General features: G+C 39.8%; 1 protein-coding gene across 1 annotated transcript in view; it reads left to right on the top strand.

Moving 5' to 3' along the window:
* The window catches only part of Arp10 (Actin-related protein 10), a 49,644-nt gene that overhangs the window by 14,091 nt on the left and 20,285 nt on the right, over window positions 1-15,268 (top strand). Inside the window, exons 4-6 of the mRNA XM_053779609.2 lie at window positions 4,013-4,188; window positions 4,481-4,596; window positions 7,216-7,445. Of these exons, the coding sequence (XP_053635584.1) occupies window positions 4,013-4,188; window positions 4,481-4,596; window positions 7,216-7,445 (522 nt within the window). The remainder of the gene's footprint in view (window positions 1-4,012; window positions 4,189-4,480; window positions 4,597-7,215; window positions 7,446-15,268) is intronic.

The following is a 15,268-nucleotide window of genomic DNA, read 5'->3' as shown; positions in this document are numbered from 1 at the left end:
AGGACATCCAGTTTCTTCTCATTCATAACATCCAAAATCATCTCTTTCTTATCATTCGCACAACATCCATGCACATTCAAACATCCCACTTTGACGGTTTTCTTCTTTTTCTTTTTAGTAAGCTACTGGAAGAGGGGTTACTAGCTCATTGTTCCTGGCATTTTAGTTGACTTTTACAATATGCATGGCTTATGGAGGGAAGATTCTTATTCCACTTCCCCATGGATATGAAATGAAAAGCACTAAAAACAAGAACTATTAAGATAAAAATCAAAGAAAACTCAGATGAGTGTGTATACATAAATGTGTACATGTGTGTACACATGTATGTGACCTAAGTGTAAGTAGAAGTAGCAAGATGTACCTTAAATCTTACATGTTTATGAGACAGAAAAAAGACACCAGCAATCCTACCATCATGTAAAACAAATACAGTGGACCCCCGGTTTGCAATATTAATACGTTCCTGAGAGCTCATCGTAAACCAAAATTATCGGAAAGCGAATCAATTTTCCCCATGAGAAATAATGGAAATCAAATTAATCCTTGCAAGACACCCGAAAGTATGAAAAAAAAACTTTTACCATGTGAAATATTAAGTTTAACCCTCTCAGGGTTGACAGGCCCTCTCAGAGACTTGTTCTCAGGGTCAGCCAAATTTAAAAACAAAAAAAATATTTTTTCTCATGAAAAGATAGAGAATCTTTTCCCGGTCATAATTACACCAAAAGTATGAAATTTGATGGAAAACTTATGGAATTATGTTCTCGCGAAGTTAGCGGTCTTGACGATGTTTATGCATCGGTGATTTTGCCCACTTTGAGTCCTATTTTCAGCCAATTCCAGTGTACTTATCAACAAAAATCATAACTATTTCACTAGAACTCCATTTTTCTATCAAATGAGTACAAGAAACCACCCATTTACTGATTTCAACTATCCAATACAGTGGTCAGAATTTAGCAATTTTGCCAATTTCACACAAATTTCAAAAGATGCCAATTTCCAAATAGGGTCCAGAATAAACAAGAAAGACATTCCTGGCACTAAAATAACATTTCCTCTGTTGATTAGTCACACCCCCACGCCCCTCTTACATTCTTTTGCTTTAGACTTTGAATTTTTATTCTCACAAAAAAATAGAAGATTTACTGTTACGCGGACTACTGCGTTGGTGTAGAATATTAGACTCACCAGTTGACGTGTATTGGACACACATCATGATTTATTTACTTTGGTAAAAATCGAACATTTCTGCTACTTTGAGTGCAATTTCAAGGTAGTTTTCTTTGTAAAACCAGTCAAAATAGTCTCAATTTCTGTAATATGTCTTCCATTCTATAAAATGAGACCAGGAAAACTAGAATACAACAATAAATACCATACGAAAATACAGTGCAAAGTCATTGTTTTAATCCAAAAACACAGTCAAAGTTTTTTTTTTCTCATTATGCACTGTGTGCTGCACTATTTTTTTTTACACCATGCACACTGACCACATAAACCCATTCTTTCATATGTAGGAATACCAGCTTTCTCTCACTAGATTTGAGGGCACTAGAATTTAGGTATACTAGTATGTCAAAAACCCTGGTGCGTAAGCCGTAATAGTACGGCCGAAACCCTGAAAGGGTTAATGCAATAGAATAATTACAATAACAACAATAACAATAGAATAATAACAATGGAATAATTGACACTTACCTTTAACCCTTTGAGGGTCGACAGGCCCTCTCCGAGACTCGTTCTCAGGGTCGGCCAAATTTAAAAAAAAAAAAAATTCTTATGAAAAGATAGAGAATCTTTTCCCGATCATAATGACACCAAAAATATGAAATTTGATGGAAAACTTACGGAATTATGCTCTCGCGAAGTTAGCGGTCTCGGCGATGTTTACGGATCGGCGATTTTGCCCACTTTGAGCCTGATTTTCAGCCAGTTCCACTGTCTAGTCGACAAAAACATGAATATTTCGCTAAAACTCCATTTTTTCTATTGAATGAGTGCAAGAAACCACCCATTTACCAATTTCAACTATCCAGTACAGTGGTCAGAATTTAGCAATTTTGCCAATTTCACACAAATTTCAAAAGATGCCAATTTCCGAATAGGGTCCATAACAAACAAGAAATACATTCCTGGCACTAAAATGACATTTCCTCTGTTCATTAGTCACGTCTCAAGGCCCCTCTTACATTCTTTTTCTTTCCACTTTGAATTTTTATTCTCACAAAAAATAGAAGATTTACTGTTATGCAGACTACTGCATTAGTGTAAAAAATGGTATGAATCATATTGGCGCACTTGCAAAAGAATATTAGACTCACCAGTTGACGTGTATTGGACGCTTAGCATGATTTGTTTACTTTTGAACTTTGGTAAAAATCGAACATTTCTGCTACTTTGAGCTCAATTTCAAGGTACTTTTCATTGTAAAACCAGTCAGAATCATCTCAATTTCTATGATATGCCTTCCATTCTATAAAATGAGACCAAGAAAACTAGAATACAACAATAAATACCATACGAAAATACAGTGCAAAGTCGCTGTTTTATTCCAAAAAAACGGTCAAAGTTTTTTTTTTTCTCATTATGCACTGTGTGCTGCAGGATTTTTTTTATACCGTGCACACTGACCACATAGACCCATTCTTTCATATGGAGGCCTACCAGCTTTCTCCCACTAGATTTGAGGGCGCTAGAATTTAGGCGTACTAGTACATCAAAAACCCTGGGTCGTAAGCCGTACTAGTACGTCCGAAACCCTCAAAGGGTTAATGAAGATCTGGTGATGATTAATGGGATGGGAGGAGGGGAGAGTGTTGAACCTATTATTTAGAAGGGGAATCCCCCTCCATTAGAACTTGAGGTAGCAAGTCCTTTTCTGGGGTTACTTCCCTTCTTCTTTTAATGCCACTAGGACCAGCTTGAGAGTCACTGGACTTCTGTCGCACAACATATCTGTCCATAGAGGCCTGTACCTCTCGTTCCTTTATGACTTTCCTAAAGTGGTTCACAAGTGTCATTGTACAGGTTGCCAACACGGCTTGCACTAGCTGTCTGAGGGTGATTTTCATCAAAAAAAGCTTTGCACTTCAAGCCACTTTGCACACATTTCCCTAATCTTTGAAGTAGGCAACTTCTTTACTTTATCCATCCCCTCCTCCGAAGCAGTTTCCTCAGGTCTGGCCTCTTGCTGTTGAAGATGATCTAGCAGCTCATCAGTGGTTAGTTTGTCATTGTCCTCCTCCATCAACTCTTCCACATCCTCCCCACTAACCTCCAACCCCAAGGACTTCCCCAATGCCACAATGGATTCCTCAACTGGCATAGGCTTCTCAGGGTTAGCCTCAAACCCTTTGAAATCTCAACATTTTCTAACACTTGCGGTCGCTGTTTCGTAATCACAGTTGCACCTTTTGCAAGAACAGCTTCCTTGATTGCCTTTTTCCTACTCACTATAGTATAGATGGTTAATTGGGGTTTACTATACAAATTGGCCAGCTCCGACACACGCACTCCACTTTCGTACTTTGCAATTATCTCTTTCTTCATTTCAATAGTCGTTAGCACCCGTGGTCTCAAAGGGTTGGCACTAAAAGCTTTCTTGGGGCCCATGGTGACTTATTTTGCAGAAACAAGCACCAAAAACAGTGATAATATGGATAATATGGAATGTACCGAATGTATCCTTAGATGCGCGCACACTGGCTGGCTTGTAAACACTGGCACACACGGGGCAGTTCAGGCCACACGTGGACACGTCTCGTACGAATCGCATCGCATACCGGGTTTTGTAACGGGAACCGAGGCAAATTTTTTGCGATATAAACATCGGATACCAGATTTATCGGATACCGATAGCATCGCGAACCGGGGGTCCACTGTACAGGCTTCCTTTTTACACTCATTTGGTAGGACTAATACCTCCCTGAATGGTTGCTGTCTAGCAATCTATTACCTATGAAGATATCTCAAGATATACAGTATAAATGTAGAATTTGTTTTTCAGGTTCTGTCTGTTCTCTTTGTTCCATCCCACCTTGTGTCCCTGATGACATTAGGAGTGACCACAGGCCTGGTGGTAGACATGGGATACCAAGAGACCACAGTTGTGCCTGTTTATGAGAATGTGCCAATACTATATACTTGGCAAGCTCTTCCTTTAGGGGGCAAAGCCATACACAGGTATTACCATTAATGTTTTAACCTTGACTGAATTAATTTTGAGAATTTTTGAGACTACAGCCTTCATGCCTTTAATAATTTTCATATTTTTAGTTTACTTGCTTTTGAGAATGTTGGGTAACTACTCAGCATTTTTTCATAGTTTTGAGAATTTTTTGCAGCAAAAGTTATATGATGTTCCTGCATGAATTAAATATAATTGTCCTGCTCTTGAATTTCAGATAGTAATTTACACAATGTAGATAATGTTACATTCATGTATCAGAAAATATTTCAATTTATGTATTTACAGTTCTTTAAATGAGCTGCTGCTGGACCGTGCCTTAATCTTAGGAGAAGATGGGAAGGAACAGAGGCTGTCTGCTGTTAAACAGAAATTGTCAGACAAAGTTTTGGAGGACATTAAAGGCAAGGTGCCATTACTGTATGCTGCTTTAATTTCTTACGTGATTGATAGGAATTGTTATAAATATTACACTTCTAGCTCCATGGGACTTAAAGCTGAGAGCTCAAAGAAAATAAAAGCAACACAGTCACTTTATTCATATTCTGAATACTTTATATACATAATGATCCTTCAAATTATGTGGCAAAGTTAGTTAAACTATCTTTTTAGCTATAATTTATGAAATCATTGGTAGTCACTTTTCCAACAAGTCGGCAGTCTCCCACCGAGGGAGGGTGACCCAGAAAGAAAGAAAATCCCCAAAATGAAAATACTTTCATCATCATTCAACACTTTCACCTCGCTCATACATAATCACTGTTTTTGCAGAGACGCCCAGATACAACAGTTTAGAAGCATATATAAAGATATACGTATAACATATCCCTCCAAACTGCCAGTATCCCAAACCCCTCCTTTAAAGTGCAAGCACTGTACTTCCCATATACAGTACTCAAGTCCGGCTATGTAAAAATCATCAGTTATGCCACTAAATTAATTTGAAAAATTTTTTGCCCCCAATAAGTGTGTAAAGGTAGAAAGTTGACAGTGAACATAGAAAAGAGCAAGGTGATGAGGGTATCAAGTGATTTAGATAAAGAGAAATTGGATATCAAATTGGGGAGGAGGAGTATGGAAGAAGTGAATGTTTTCAGATATTTGGGAGTTGATGTGTCAGCGGATGGATTTATGAAGGATGAAGTTAATCATAGAATTGATGAAGGAAAAAAGGTGAGTGGTGCATTGAGATATATGTGGAGGCAAAAAATGATATCCATGGAGGCAAAGAAGGGAATGTATGAAAGTATAGTAGTACCAACACACTTATATGGGTGTGATGCTTGGGTTGTAAATGCTGCAGCGAGGAGGCGGTTGGAGGCAGTGATGTCCTGTCTAAGGGCAATGTGTGGTGTAAATATTATGCAGAAAATTCGGAGTGTGGAAATTAGGAGAAGGTGTGGAGTTAATAAAAGTATTAGAGGGCTGAAGAGGGTTTGTTGAGGCAGTTTGGTCATTTAGAGAGAATGGATCAAAGTAGAATGACATGGAGAGTGTATAAATCTGTAGGGGAAGGAAGGCAGGGTAGGGGTCATCCTCGAAAAGGTTGGAGGGAGGGGGTAAAGGAGGTGTTGTGGACGAGGGGTTTGGACTTCCAGTAAGCGTGTGTGAGCATGTTAGAGAGTGAATGGAGACGAATGGTATTTGGGACCTGACGAGCTGTTGGAGTGTGAGCAGGGTAATATTTAGTGAAGGGATTCAGGGAAACCGGTTATTTTATATAACCAGACTTGAGTCCTGGAAATGGGAAGTACAGTGCCTGCACTCTAAAGGAGGGGTCTGGGATATTGGCAGTTTGGATGAATATATTGTGTATTTTTATACATATATACTTCTAAACTGTTATATTCTGGGCACCTCTACAAAAACAGTGATTAAGTGTGAGTGAGGTGAAAGTGTTGAATGATGATGAAAGTATTTTCTTTTTGGGGGTTTTCTTTTTTTTTGGGGGGGGGTCACCCTGCCTCGGGAGACGGCCGACTTGTTGAGAAAAAAAAAAAGAATAAAACATTTATAAGCAGGATTGTCTAATAGCTCTCAATAAACTAGAAAATTTTCAACAAAATTGGTAAGTGAAGTTTAAAAATTACAGCAATTCGAGTATCACAAACTTGTCTTCACTTACAGTAAGTAGTAATGAGATAATTACTATAATCCATTATATATTACTCATATCTTTGTATCATTTTGTTTGAACTTACTGGTAGGAGTTTTCCATAAATTGCTATATTTACTCTCATGATTGTAAATTAATCACCGAACTGGTAGGGCTTGAACCCATGGCAAGCCATGGTTTTGAATGCCCCCCATTCTGTGATATGAATTGCTATTATTCATCCACCCTTGATGCTGGTGAATGGCTGTTGATCCAAAGAAATGGAGCTACCCTCCTTTTCCTTGGATTGAATCAGAGTGCCTTAATGACCTCTATGGGTTTTAGCACTACCCCCATGAAGTATATAATAAAGTGAATACTATTGTTCCAGATTTTACTTGTTACACGAATTCTTACTACTATGCTTCTTCATGACAAGCTCAGTTTACTTAGAGGCTTCTGCTCTTCTTGATGACTGCAAGAGTTAAATCTTGGCTTAATCTTTGAAGTGTTATACCTTCTCATCTGGAAGGCTACTATTATATACATACATAAAATAAGTTATCTCCATGGGGAAGTAGAACAGAATTTTCCCTCCGTAAGCCATGCATGTCATAAGAGGCGACTAAAATGCCAGGAGCAAAGGGCTAGTAACCCCTTCTCCTGTATACATTAACTTAAAAAAGAGAAACTTTCATTTTCCTCTTTAGGTCACCCTACTTCAGTGGGATATGGCCAATTTGTTGAAAAAAAAAAGGGTATCTTTTATTTTCCTAAATGACTATTGGTTTTATGTTGAAGTTTGTATTTTAATTAATCTTTTGTACAAGCACTTGCCCACATTTTGCACTCATTTATTTTGCCTAACTAAATATTCTAAAATGGTTGTCTTCATCTTACAAGAGAGATTTTTTTTTCTCTCCAACAGTTCGCACCTGTTTTGTCACCACCCTCGAGCGAAGTGGACGAGTGCAAAGTAATAAGTATGACAGATCTGTGGAACCTCCCCCTCCTGCCCCAAGTGTTCAGTATCCCATGTCTGGTAGCAGCATCTTAACCATTCCTGGTACTGTAAGGGAGATGGCAACAGAAGTCCTCTTCGAAATGGATGAAGACTTGCTCACTTTGCCTTCTATGATACTGAATGCCCTCCGGCAGGTATGGAGAACCTTTAATTTATGGTGCTGCAGCTTTTCACACATTTATAATTTAGGCCTTGCAATTCTTTGATCCTCTGAGGAAACACTTTCAGCTCACTGATTTGATATATTGTTTTATCCATTTATCAAATTTGAAAATGTTTATATTAATCAGTCTTTATACTGTATTTGCATGGTTATAGTACTTAATATGTAAGTTAACTTGGGTAGAAGTCCAAAAAATTTAAGTAAAATAATATGTTGGGAATGCAGAAACTCCAGTAGTAATGGGGATCATATTGTTTATTAGTTAGTGTGAGCCTTTAGGTCTGTTGACATCTCTTAAGTGTATGGATTTGATCAAATGAAGCATTACTTACATCATTGGAAGCCAGTTGAAAGAGCTTTAATAACCTTTTACAGTGAAACTCTTTCATAGGTATCAGTAGCAAGTCAGTTGTTAACTATTTTTAATTATAAAAGCAGTTATTGTTCCAATTTTTTATTACATACAGTAGGGCCCCACTTACACGGCGGGTTAGGTTCCAGGCTGCCGTCGGAAAGCAGACATTGCCGGAAGGCAGAACGCCATTTATTTTTTATTTATAAATGCAGATAAATGCCAGACAACAAGTTTACACTAAATTATATTAAGTTAGTAATAGAACTAGGCATTAAAAACACACAAAGTAAAATACATTCACAGTACATATATTACTTATCTTAAAATATTTGTAATCTTAATGTAGGGAGAAAGGTGAGTAGTACTTATTTCTATGAAGTCAGGTGTAGGTAGCCCTGGCTCCCCATCTCATACTTAATATACAGTATTTAAAACATTCTTATTTTTTTTTAGTAATTATTACAGGAAAAGGGGTTACTAACCCATTGTTCCCGGCATTTTAGTTGACTTTTACAATGCGCATGGCTTACGGAGGAAAGATTCTTATTCCACTTCCCCATGGATATAAAAGGAAAAGTAATTAGAACAAGAACTAAGATAAAATCAAAGAAAACTCAGATGAGTGTGTATAAATAAATTTGTAGTGTGACCTAAGTGCAAGTAGAAGTAGCAAGACGTACCTGCAATCGTGGTGAGTGGTGCATTGAGGTGTATGTGGAGGCAAAAAATGTTATCTATGGAGGCAAAGAAGGGAATGTATGAAAGTATATTAGTACCAACACTCTTATATGGGTGTGAAGCTTGGGTTGTAAATGCTGCAGCGAGGAGGCGGTTGGAGGCAGTGGAGATGTCCTGTCTAAGGGCAATGTGTGGTGTAAATATTATGCAGAAAATTCGGAGTGTGGAAATTAGGAGAAGGTGTGGAGTTAATAAAAGTATTAGTCAGAGGGCTGAAGAGGGTTTGTTGAGGTGGTTTGGTCATTTAGAGAGAATGGATCAAAGTAGAATGACATGGAGAGCTTATAAATCTGTAGGGGAAGGAAGGCGGGGTAGGGGTCGTCCTCGAAAAGGTTGGAGGGAGGGGGAAAAGGAGGTGTTGTGGGCAAGGGGTTTGGACTTTCAGCAAGCGTGCATGAGTGTGTTAGATAGGAGTGAATGGAGACAAATGGTATTTGGGACCTGATGAGCTGTTGGAGTGTGAGCAGGGTAATATTTAATGAAGGGATTCAGGGAAACCAGTTATTTTGTATAACCGGACTCGAGTCCTGGAAATGAGAAGTACAATGCCTGCACTCTAAAGGAGGGGTTTGAGATATTGGCAGTTTGGAGGGATATATTGTGTATTTTTATACGTATGTACTTCTAAACTGTTGTATTCTGGGCACCTCTGCAAAAACAGTGATTATGTGTGAGTGAGGTGAAAGTGTTGAATGATGATGAAAGTACAGTAGGGCCCCACTTATACGGCAGGTTAGGTTCCAGGCTACCGCCATAAAGCGGAAATCACCGTAAAGTGGAACACCCTTTTTTTCCCCTTATAAATGCATACAAATACTAGATAACAAGTTTACACTAACATATATTAAGTTAGCAATAGAACTAGGCATCAAAAAATAATAAAAAAGTACAATACACACATAGTGCACTCATTACTTACCTTAAAATATTTAGTCTTAATCTAGGGTGAGACAAGTAGTATTTATTGTAAGAAATCAAGTGTGGTATGTATGGTAGTCAGCCGGGCTACCATACCAGGCCACCTCACCTACACATAATATTCTATTACATTTAAGCATCCCAGAGCGATAAAGTGCATATACAGTTTACTCATTACTTACCTTAAAATATTTGTAGTCTTAATCTAGGGTGAGATGAGTAGTATTTATTGTAAGAAATCAAGTGTGGTATGTATGGTAGTCAGCCGGGCTACCATACCAGGCCATTCTACCCACACATACTATTCTACGATATTTAAGCATCCCAGAGCAATAAAATGCATATACAGTTCACTCATTACTTACCTTAAAATATTTGTAGTCTTAATGTAGGGTCAGGGGCGAGTAAACGAGATAAAATGAATAAATGAAAGAGGGAATGAGTACATGAGAGAGGACAGGCGCAGAGTTATGTAAACAATCCAGGCGAACACAAGTTTTGTAAACAAACAAAGTGTACACGTCTGGTTTGTGTACAAGTTACATTGTGTACAAGTTGTCTCTACATTGATATGGTAGAATAAATAAAGAAGAACACTCCCATTCTCATGTAACATCATTTTGAGAAGAAATGACGCTCTGAGTGAAGGCAATGGAAATAAGTCACTCTGACTTTTTTGGGTTATCCTAGGTACTTTACACATATACTGTTATGTATGATAATCTATGTAACTGTATTTGTGTATACCTGAATAAACTTACATACATACGAAAGGAATAATTTTCTACAGTTACCCCAGTAGCACATTTTCTCTTAAGTTAGATTAGAGAAAATGTTATTCTTGCCGTCACTTGTACACGTTATCTGGCTACGACATCTCATATTTATGTTTATTTATTCTATTGTGGGGTGTATTTATCATCTTTATATGTTATGTATCGTGTTTATTATATAATTTTGAAAAAATATCATGGATGGATTAATGAAAATGTGTATATTAACGTAATACAGTGGAACCTCAAAAATCGAACTGCTCCCAACACGACCAATTATGTAAGTGTATTTTTGTAAGTGCTTTTATAAGTGTATTTTTGAGGGTCTGAAATGGACTAATCTAACTTACATTATTCCTGATGGGAATAAATTCATTCAGTAAAGGCACTCGAACAGCCTTCTGGACTGAAGAAAGTTCGATATTTGAGGTTCCACTGTATATGACATTTAATGAGACTCGGTGATGATGATTATTATTATTATTATTATTATTATTATTTCTAATATGGTGTCACTTGTGCAAGTCGTCTGCTACCACATCTCATATTTATGTTTATTTATTCTATTGTGGGGTGTATTTATCATCTTTATATGTTATGCATTGTGTTTATTATATAATTTTGAAAAAATATCATAGATGGATTAATGAAAATGTGTACATTAACGTAATATACGACATTTAAATGAGACTCGGTGATTATTATTATCATTACTAATATGACTTCTCAAGATATAAGACACGCTTACTGATTTTAATGTGTACATGCACGCCAGCACAGTATGTGAGTTTGGGTTTGTCATACATGGCAGCTGTACTGCTGTGCTTGAGTTTTGAAAACCCTACCCTGCCATTGTGATGTGGTGCCTAGTGTTTAAATTATTGCAGTTCTTTGAAGATGGCCTTTGATAGCACTAAAAATTTACAAATTAGTTTTAGAAAGGACAACTCATAGTGTAGAGCGTTGAGCGGGTTTTTTAGCGGTATGTGAGGCAAAATCTTGGCGATAAAATGTAGCGGTATGCGGATTTAATATTATGTAAGGCCAACGGTATGCGGGGGTCCACTGTACATAGGTTTCCCACTCTGAGGCAATCAGGATAAAACAAAAATGGGTTGCCAGAGAGCAACAAGAAAAACCAATGGACAGGAGGAAGCTACTAAGGAAGATTGGGCAGCAGAGCTCATAAAAATGGATCATGAATGGGAAAAGAAACTAGAACTTAGCATGAGAATGGAAGAGAGGATAGATATGGAAAGCAGGAAGTGGGAGGTGCATGTCAAAGCAGCAGAGGCTAGGATACAGAGTTTAGAAGAGGAACTGAAAAATCTGAAACAGCCTAAAGAACTAAAGAACATTTTGGGATTGACAACAGAGACTGCTACCTCAGCCACAAATAAGGGGACTGTGGGGAAAGAAGGGGCACAACTGCATGGAGAAGCTCTATCAGAGGAGACTGTAGTAAATGAAAGAGCTAAGCTTTATGTGGAGGCCCTAACAGACAACAACAGAGCCCAAGGAAAGCCGAGAAGGGAAAATGACAGGCCACTGAGCCCAAGTACATTAGCCAGTGAAACTGAAGAAAGGAAAGCTGCAGTGGAGGAAACCAAATTAAATGAGGGGATACACAGGGATATGCAGTGGGAGAATGAAAGGGTGAGGTCAGTCTTTGTGTATGGGCTCCAGGAAGTTGAAGGGGAAACATATGAAGCAAGAAAACAAGGGGAAAAAAAAGCAATTGAAAGCATCATGAAAGCAATAGGAGAAGACGACATGACCCAGCTGGAAAATTTTCGGAGAATAGGGGGGTTTGTAAAAAAAAGAACCCGGCCAGTGAAAGTGACGTTCAAGGCAGAAGCGACTCGGACCAGGATCCTGCAGGAGAAAGCACGATTAAGGGACATGCCGGCATACAGGAAGGTGTATCTCGACCGCGACAGAACACAAGAAGAAAGGCAGAAACTGAGAGATGGTACAAAGGCGAGAGGAGGAAAGAGAGGGGATGGAGAAGACAGACAGGAGATCCCAGACCCAGGAAGAAGATCAAATACAGCCTCCCTCACAACTTCCTATAGAAGCCTCCCAACCAGGTCAACCCCAGTGCAACCAAACACTCTAAATCAAAACACCCATGCCACATCCAATGACCCCACCCACTACATTACAAACTCCACCCCCCCAGCAACAACCCATAGTTCCTTACCAGGTCTCCCACTTCCCCAACCCCAATATACCTCCCAGACCACAGTCTTAGAAAAGAAGTTGAAGGTGTGGTATACAAATGCAGATGGAATAACAAACAAGTACGAGGAGTGGCACGAAAGAATCAAGGAGACATCCCCAGACATAATAGCACTCACAGAAACAAAACTCACCAGAATAATAACAGATTCAATCTTTCCATCCGGATATCAAATCCTCAGGAAAGACAGAGGGAGGAGAGGGGGAGGAGGAGTTGCTCTGCTCATTAAAAACCAGTGGGGTTTCGAGAAAATGGAAGGAATGGATGGCACGGGCGAAAGGGACTACTTAGTAGGAACAATCCAGTCTGAGGGGCATAAGGTGATAATTGCAGTAATGTACAACCCACCACAGAACTGCAGGAGGCCAAGAGAAGAATACGATGAGAGCAACAGAGCAATGATCGACACACTAGCCGAGGTGGCCAGGAGAGCACACATGGGGGGAGCAAAGTTACTAGTTATGGGTGATTTCAATCACAAGGAGATTGACTGGGAAAACCTGGAGCCCCATGGGGGTCCCGAAACATGGAGAGCCAAGATAATGGATGTGGTACTGGAAAACCTCATGCATCAACATGTTAGAGACACTACCAGAGAGAGAGGAGAGGATGAACCAGCAAGGCTGGACCTTGTATTCACCTTGAGTAGTTCGGACATCGAGGGTATCATGCATGAAAGGCCCCTCGGAGCTAGTGATCATGTGGTTCTGTGCTTCGACTACATAGTTGAGCTCCAAGTGGAGAGAGTAGCAGGAATAGGCTGGGAAAAACCAAACTACAAAAGGGGGAACTACTCAGGCATGAGGAACTTCCTTCAAGACATTCAGTGGGAGAGGGAACTGACAGGAAAACCAGTACAAGAAATGATGGACTATGTGGCAACAAAATGCAAGAAGGCAGAGGAGAGGTTTGTTCCCAAGGGAAACAGAAATAATGGGAAGAACAGAACGAGTCCTTGGTTCACCAAAAGGTGTAGGGAGGCAAAAACTAGGTGTACTAGAGAATGGAAAAGGTACAGAAGACAGAGAACTCAGGAAAATAAAGAAATCAGCCGAAGAGCCAGAAACGAATATGCACAGATAAGAAGGGAGGCTCAGAGACAATATGAAAACGACATAGCATCAAAAGTAAAGACTGACCCGAAGCTGTTCTACAGCCACATCAGGAGGAAAACAACAGCCAAGGACCAGGTAATCAGACTGAGGAAGGGTGATGGGGAATTCACAAGAAATGACCAGGAGGTATGTCAGGAGCTCAACACAAGATTTAAAGAGGTATTTACAGTGGAAACCAGTAGGACTCCAGGAAATCAGAACAGGGGGGCACACCAGCAAGTGCTGGATGAGGTACATATAACCAAGGAGGAGGTGAAGAAGCTCCTATGCGAACTTGACACCTCGAAGGCGGTGGGACCAGACAACATCTCTCCATGGGTCCTTAAAGAGGGAGCAGAGATATTGTGTGAGCCATTAACAAAGATCTTCAACACATCATTTGAAACTTGGCAACTCCCTGAGGTATGGAAAATGGCAAATGTAGTCCCAATTTTTAAAAAGGGAGACAGACATGAGGCACTAAACTACAGACCTGTATCACTAACGTGTATAGTATGCAAGGTCATGGAGAAGATCATCAGGAGGAGAGTGGTGGGGCACCTGGAAAGAAACAAGTGTATAATTGACAACCAGCACGGTTTCAGGGAAGGAAAATCCTGTGTCACAAACCTACTAGAGTTTTATGACAAGGTGACAGAAGCAAGACAAGAGAGAGAGGGGTGGATCGACTGCATATTTTTGGACTGCAAGAAGGCCTTCGACACAGTTCCTCACAAGAGGTTACTGCAAAAGCTAGAGGATCAGGCACACATAACAGGAAAGGCACTGCAATGGATCAGAGAATATCTGACAGGGAGGCAACAACGAGTCATGGTATGCGACGAGGTGTCAGAGTAGGCACCTGTGACGAGCGGGGTTCCACAGGGGTCAGTCCTAGGACCTGTGCTGTTCTTGGTATATGTGAATGACATAACGGAAGGGATAGACTCAGAAGTGTCCTTGTTTGCAGATGATGCGAAGTTAATGAGAAGAATCAAATCGGATGAGGATCAGGCAGGACTACAAAGAGACCTGGACAGGCTACAAGCCTGGTCCAGCAACTGGCTCCTTGAATTTAACCCTGCCAAATGCAAAGTCATAAAGATTGGGGAAGGGCAAAGAAGACCGCAGACACAATATAGTTTAGATGGCCAAAGACTGCAAACCTCACTCAAGGAAAAAGATCTGGGGGTGAGTATAACACCGAGCATATCTCCTGAGGCGCACATCAATCAGATAACTGCTGCAGCATATGGGCGCATGGCAAACCTACGGATAGCGTTCCGATACCTCAGTAAGGATTCGTTTAAGACTCTGTATACCATTTACGTCAGGCCCATACTGGAGTATGCAGCACCAGTTTGGAATCCACACCTAGTCAAGCACGTCAAGAAATTAGAGAAAGTGCAAAGGTTTGCAACAAGACTAGTCCCAGAGCTACGGGGATTGTCCTACGAAGAAAGGTTGAGGGAAATCAGCCTGACGACACTGGAGGACAGGAGGGTCAGGGGAGACATGATAACGACATATAAAATACTGCGCGGAATAGACAAGGTGGACAAAGACGAGATGTTCCAGAGAGGGGACACAGACACAAGAGGTCACAATTGGAAGTTGAAGACTCAGATGAATCAAAGGGATGTTAGGAAGTATTTCTTCAGTTATAGAGTAGTC

Source organism: Cherax quadricarinatus, chromosome 24, assembly GCF_038502225.1.
Source record: "Cherax quadricarinatus isolate ZL_2023a chromosome 24, ASM3850222v1, whole genome shotgun sequence".
Taxonomy (NCBI): domain Eukaryota; kingdom Metazoa; phylum Arthropoda; class Malacostraca; order Decapoda; family Parastacidae; genus Cherax; species Cherax quadricarinatus.
This window is presented reverse-complemented; position numbering and strand designations above follow the sequence as displayed.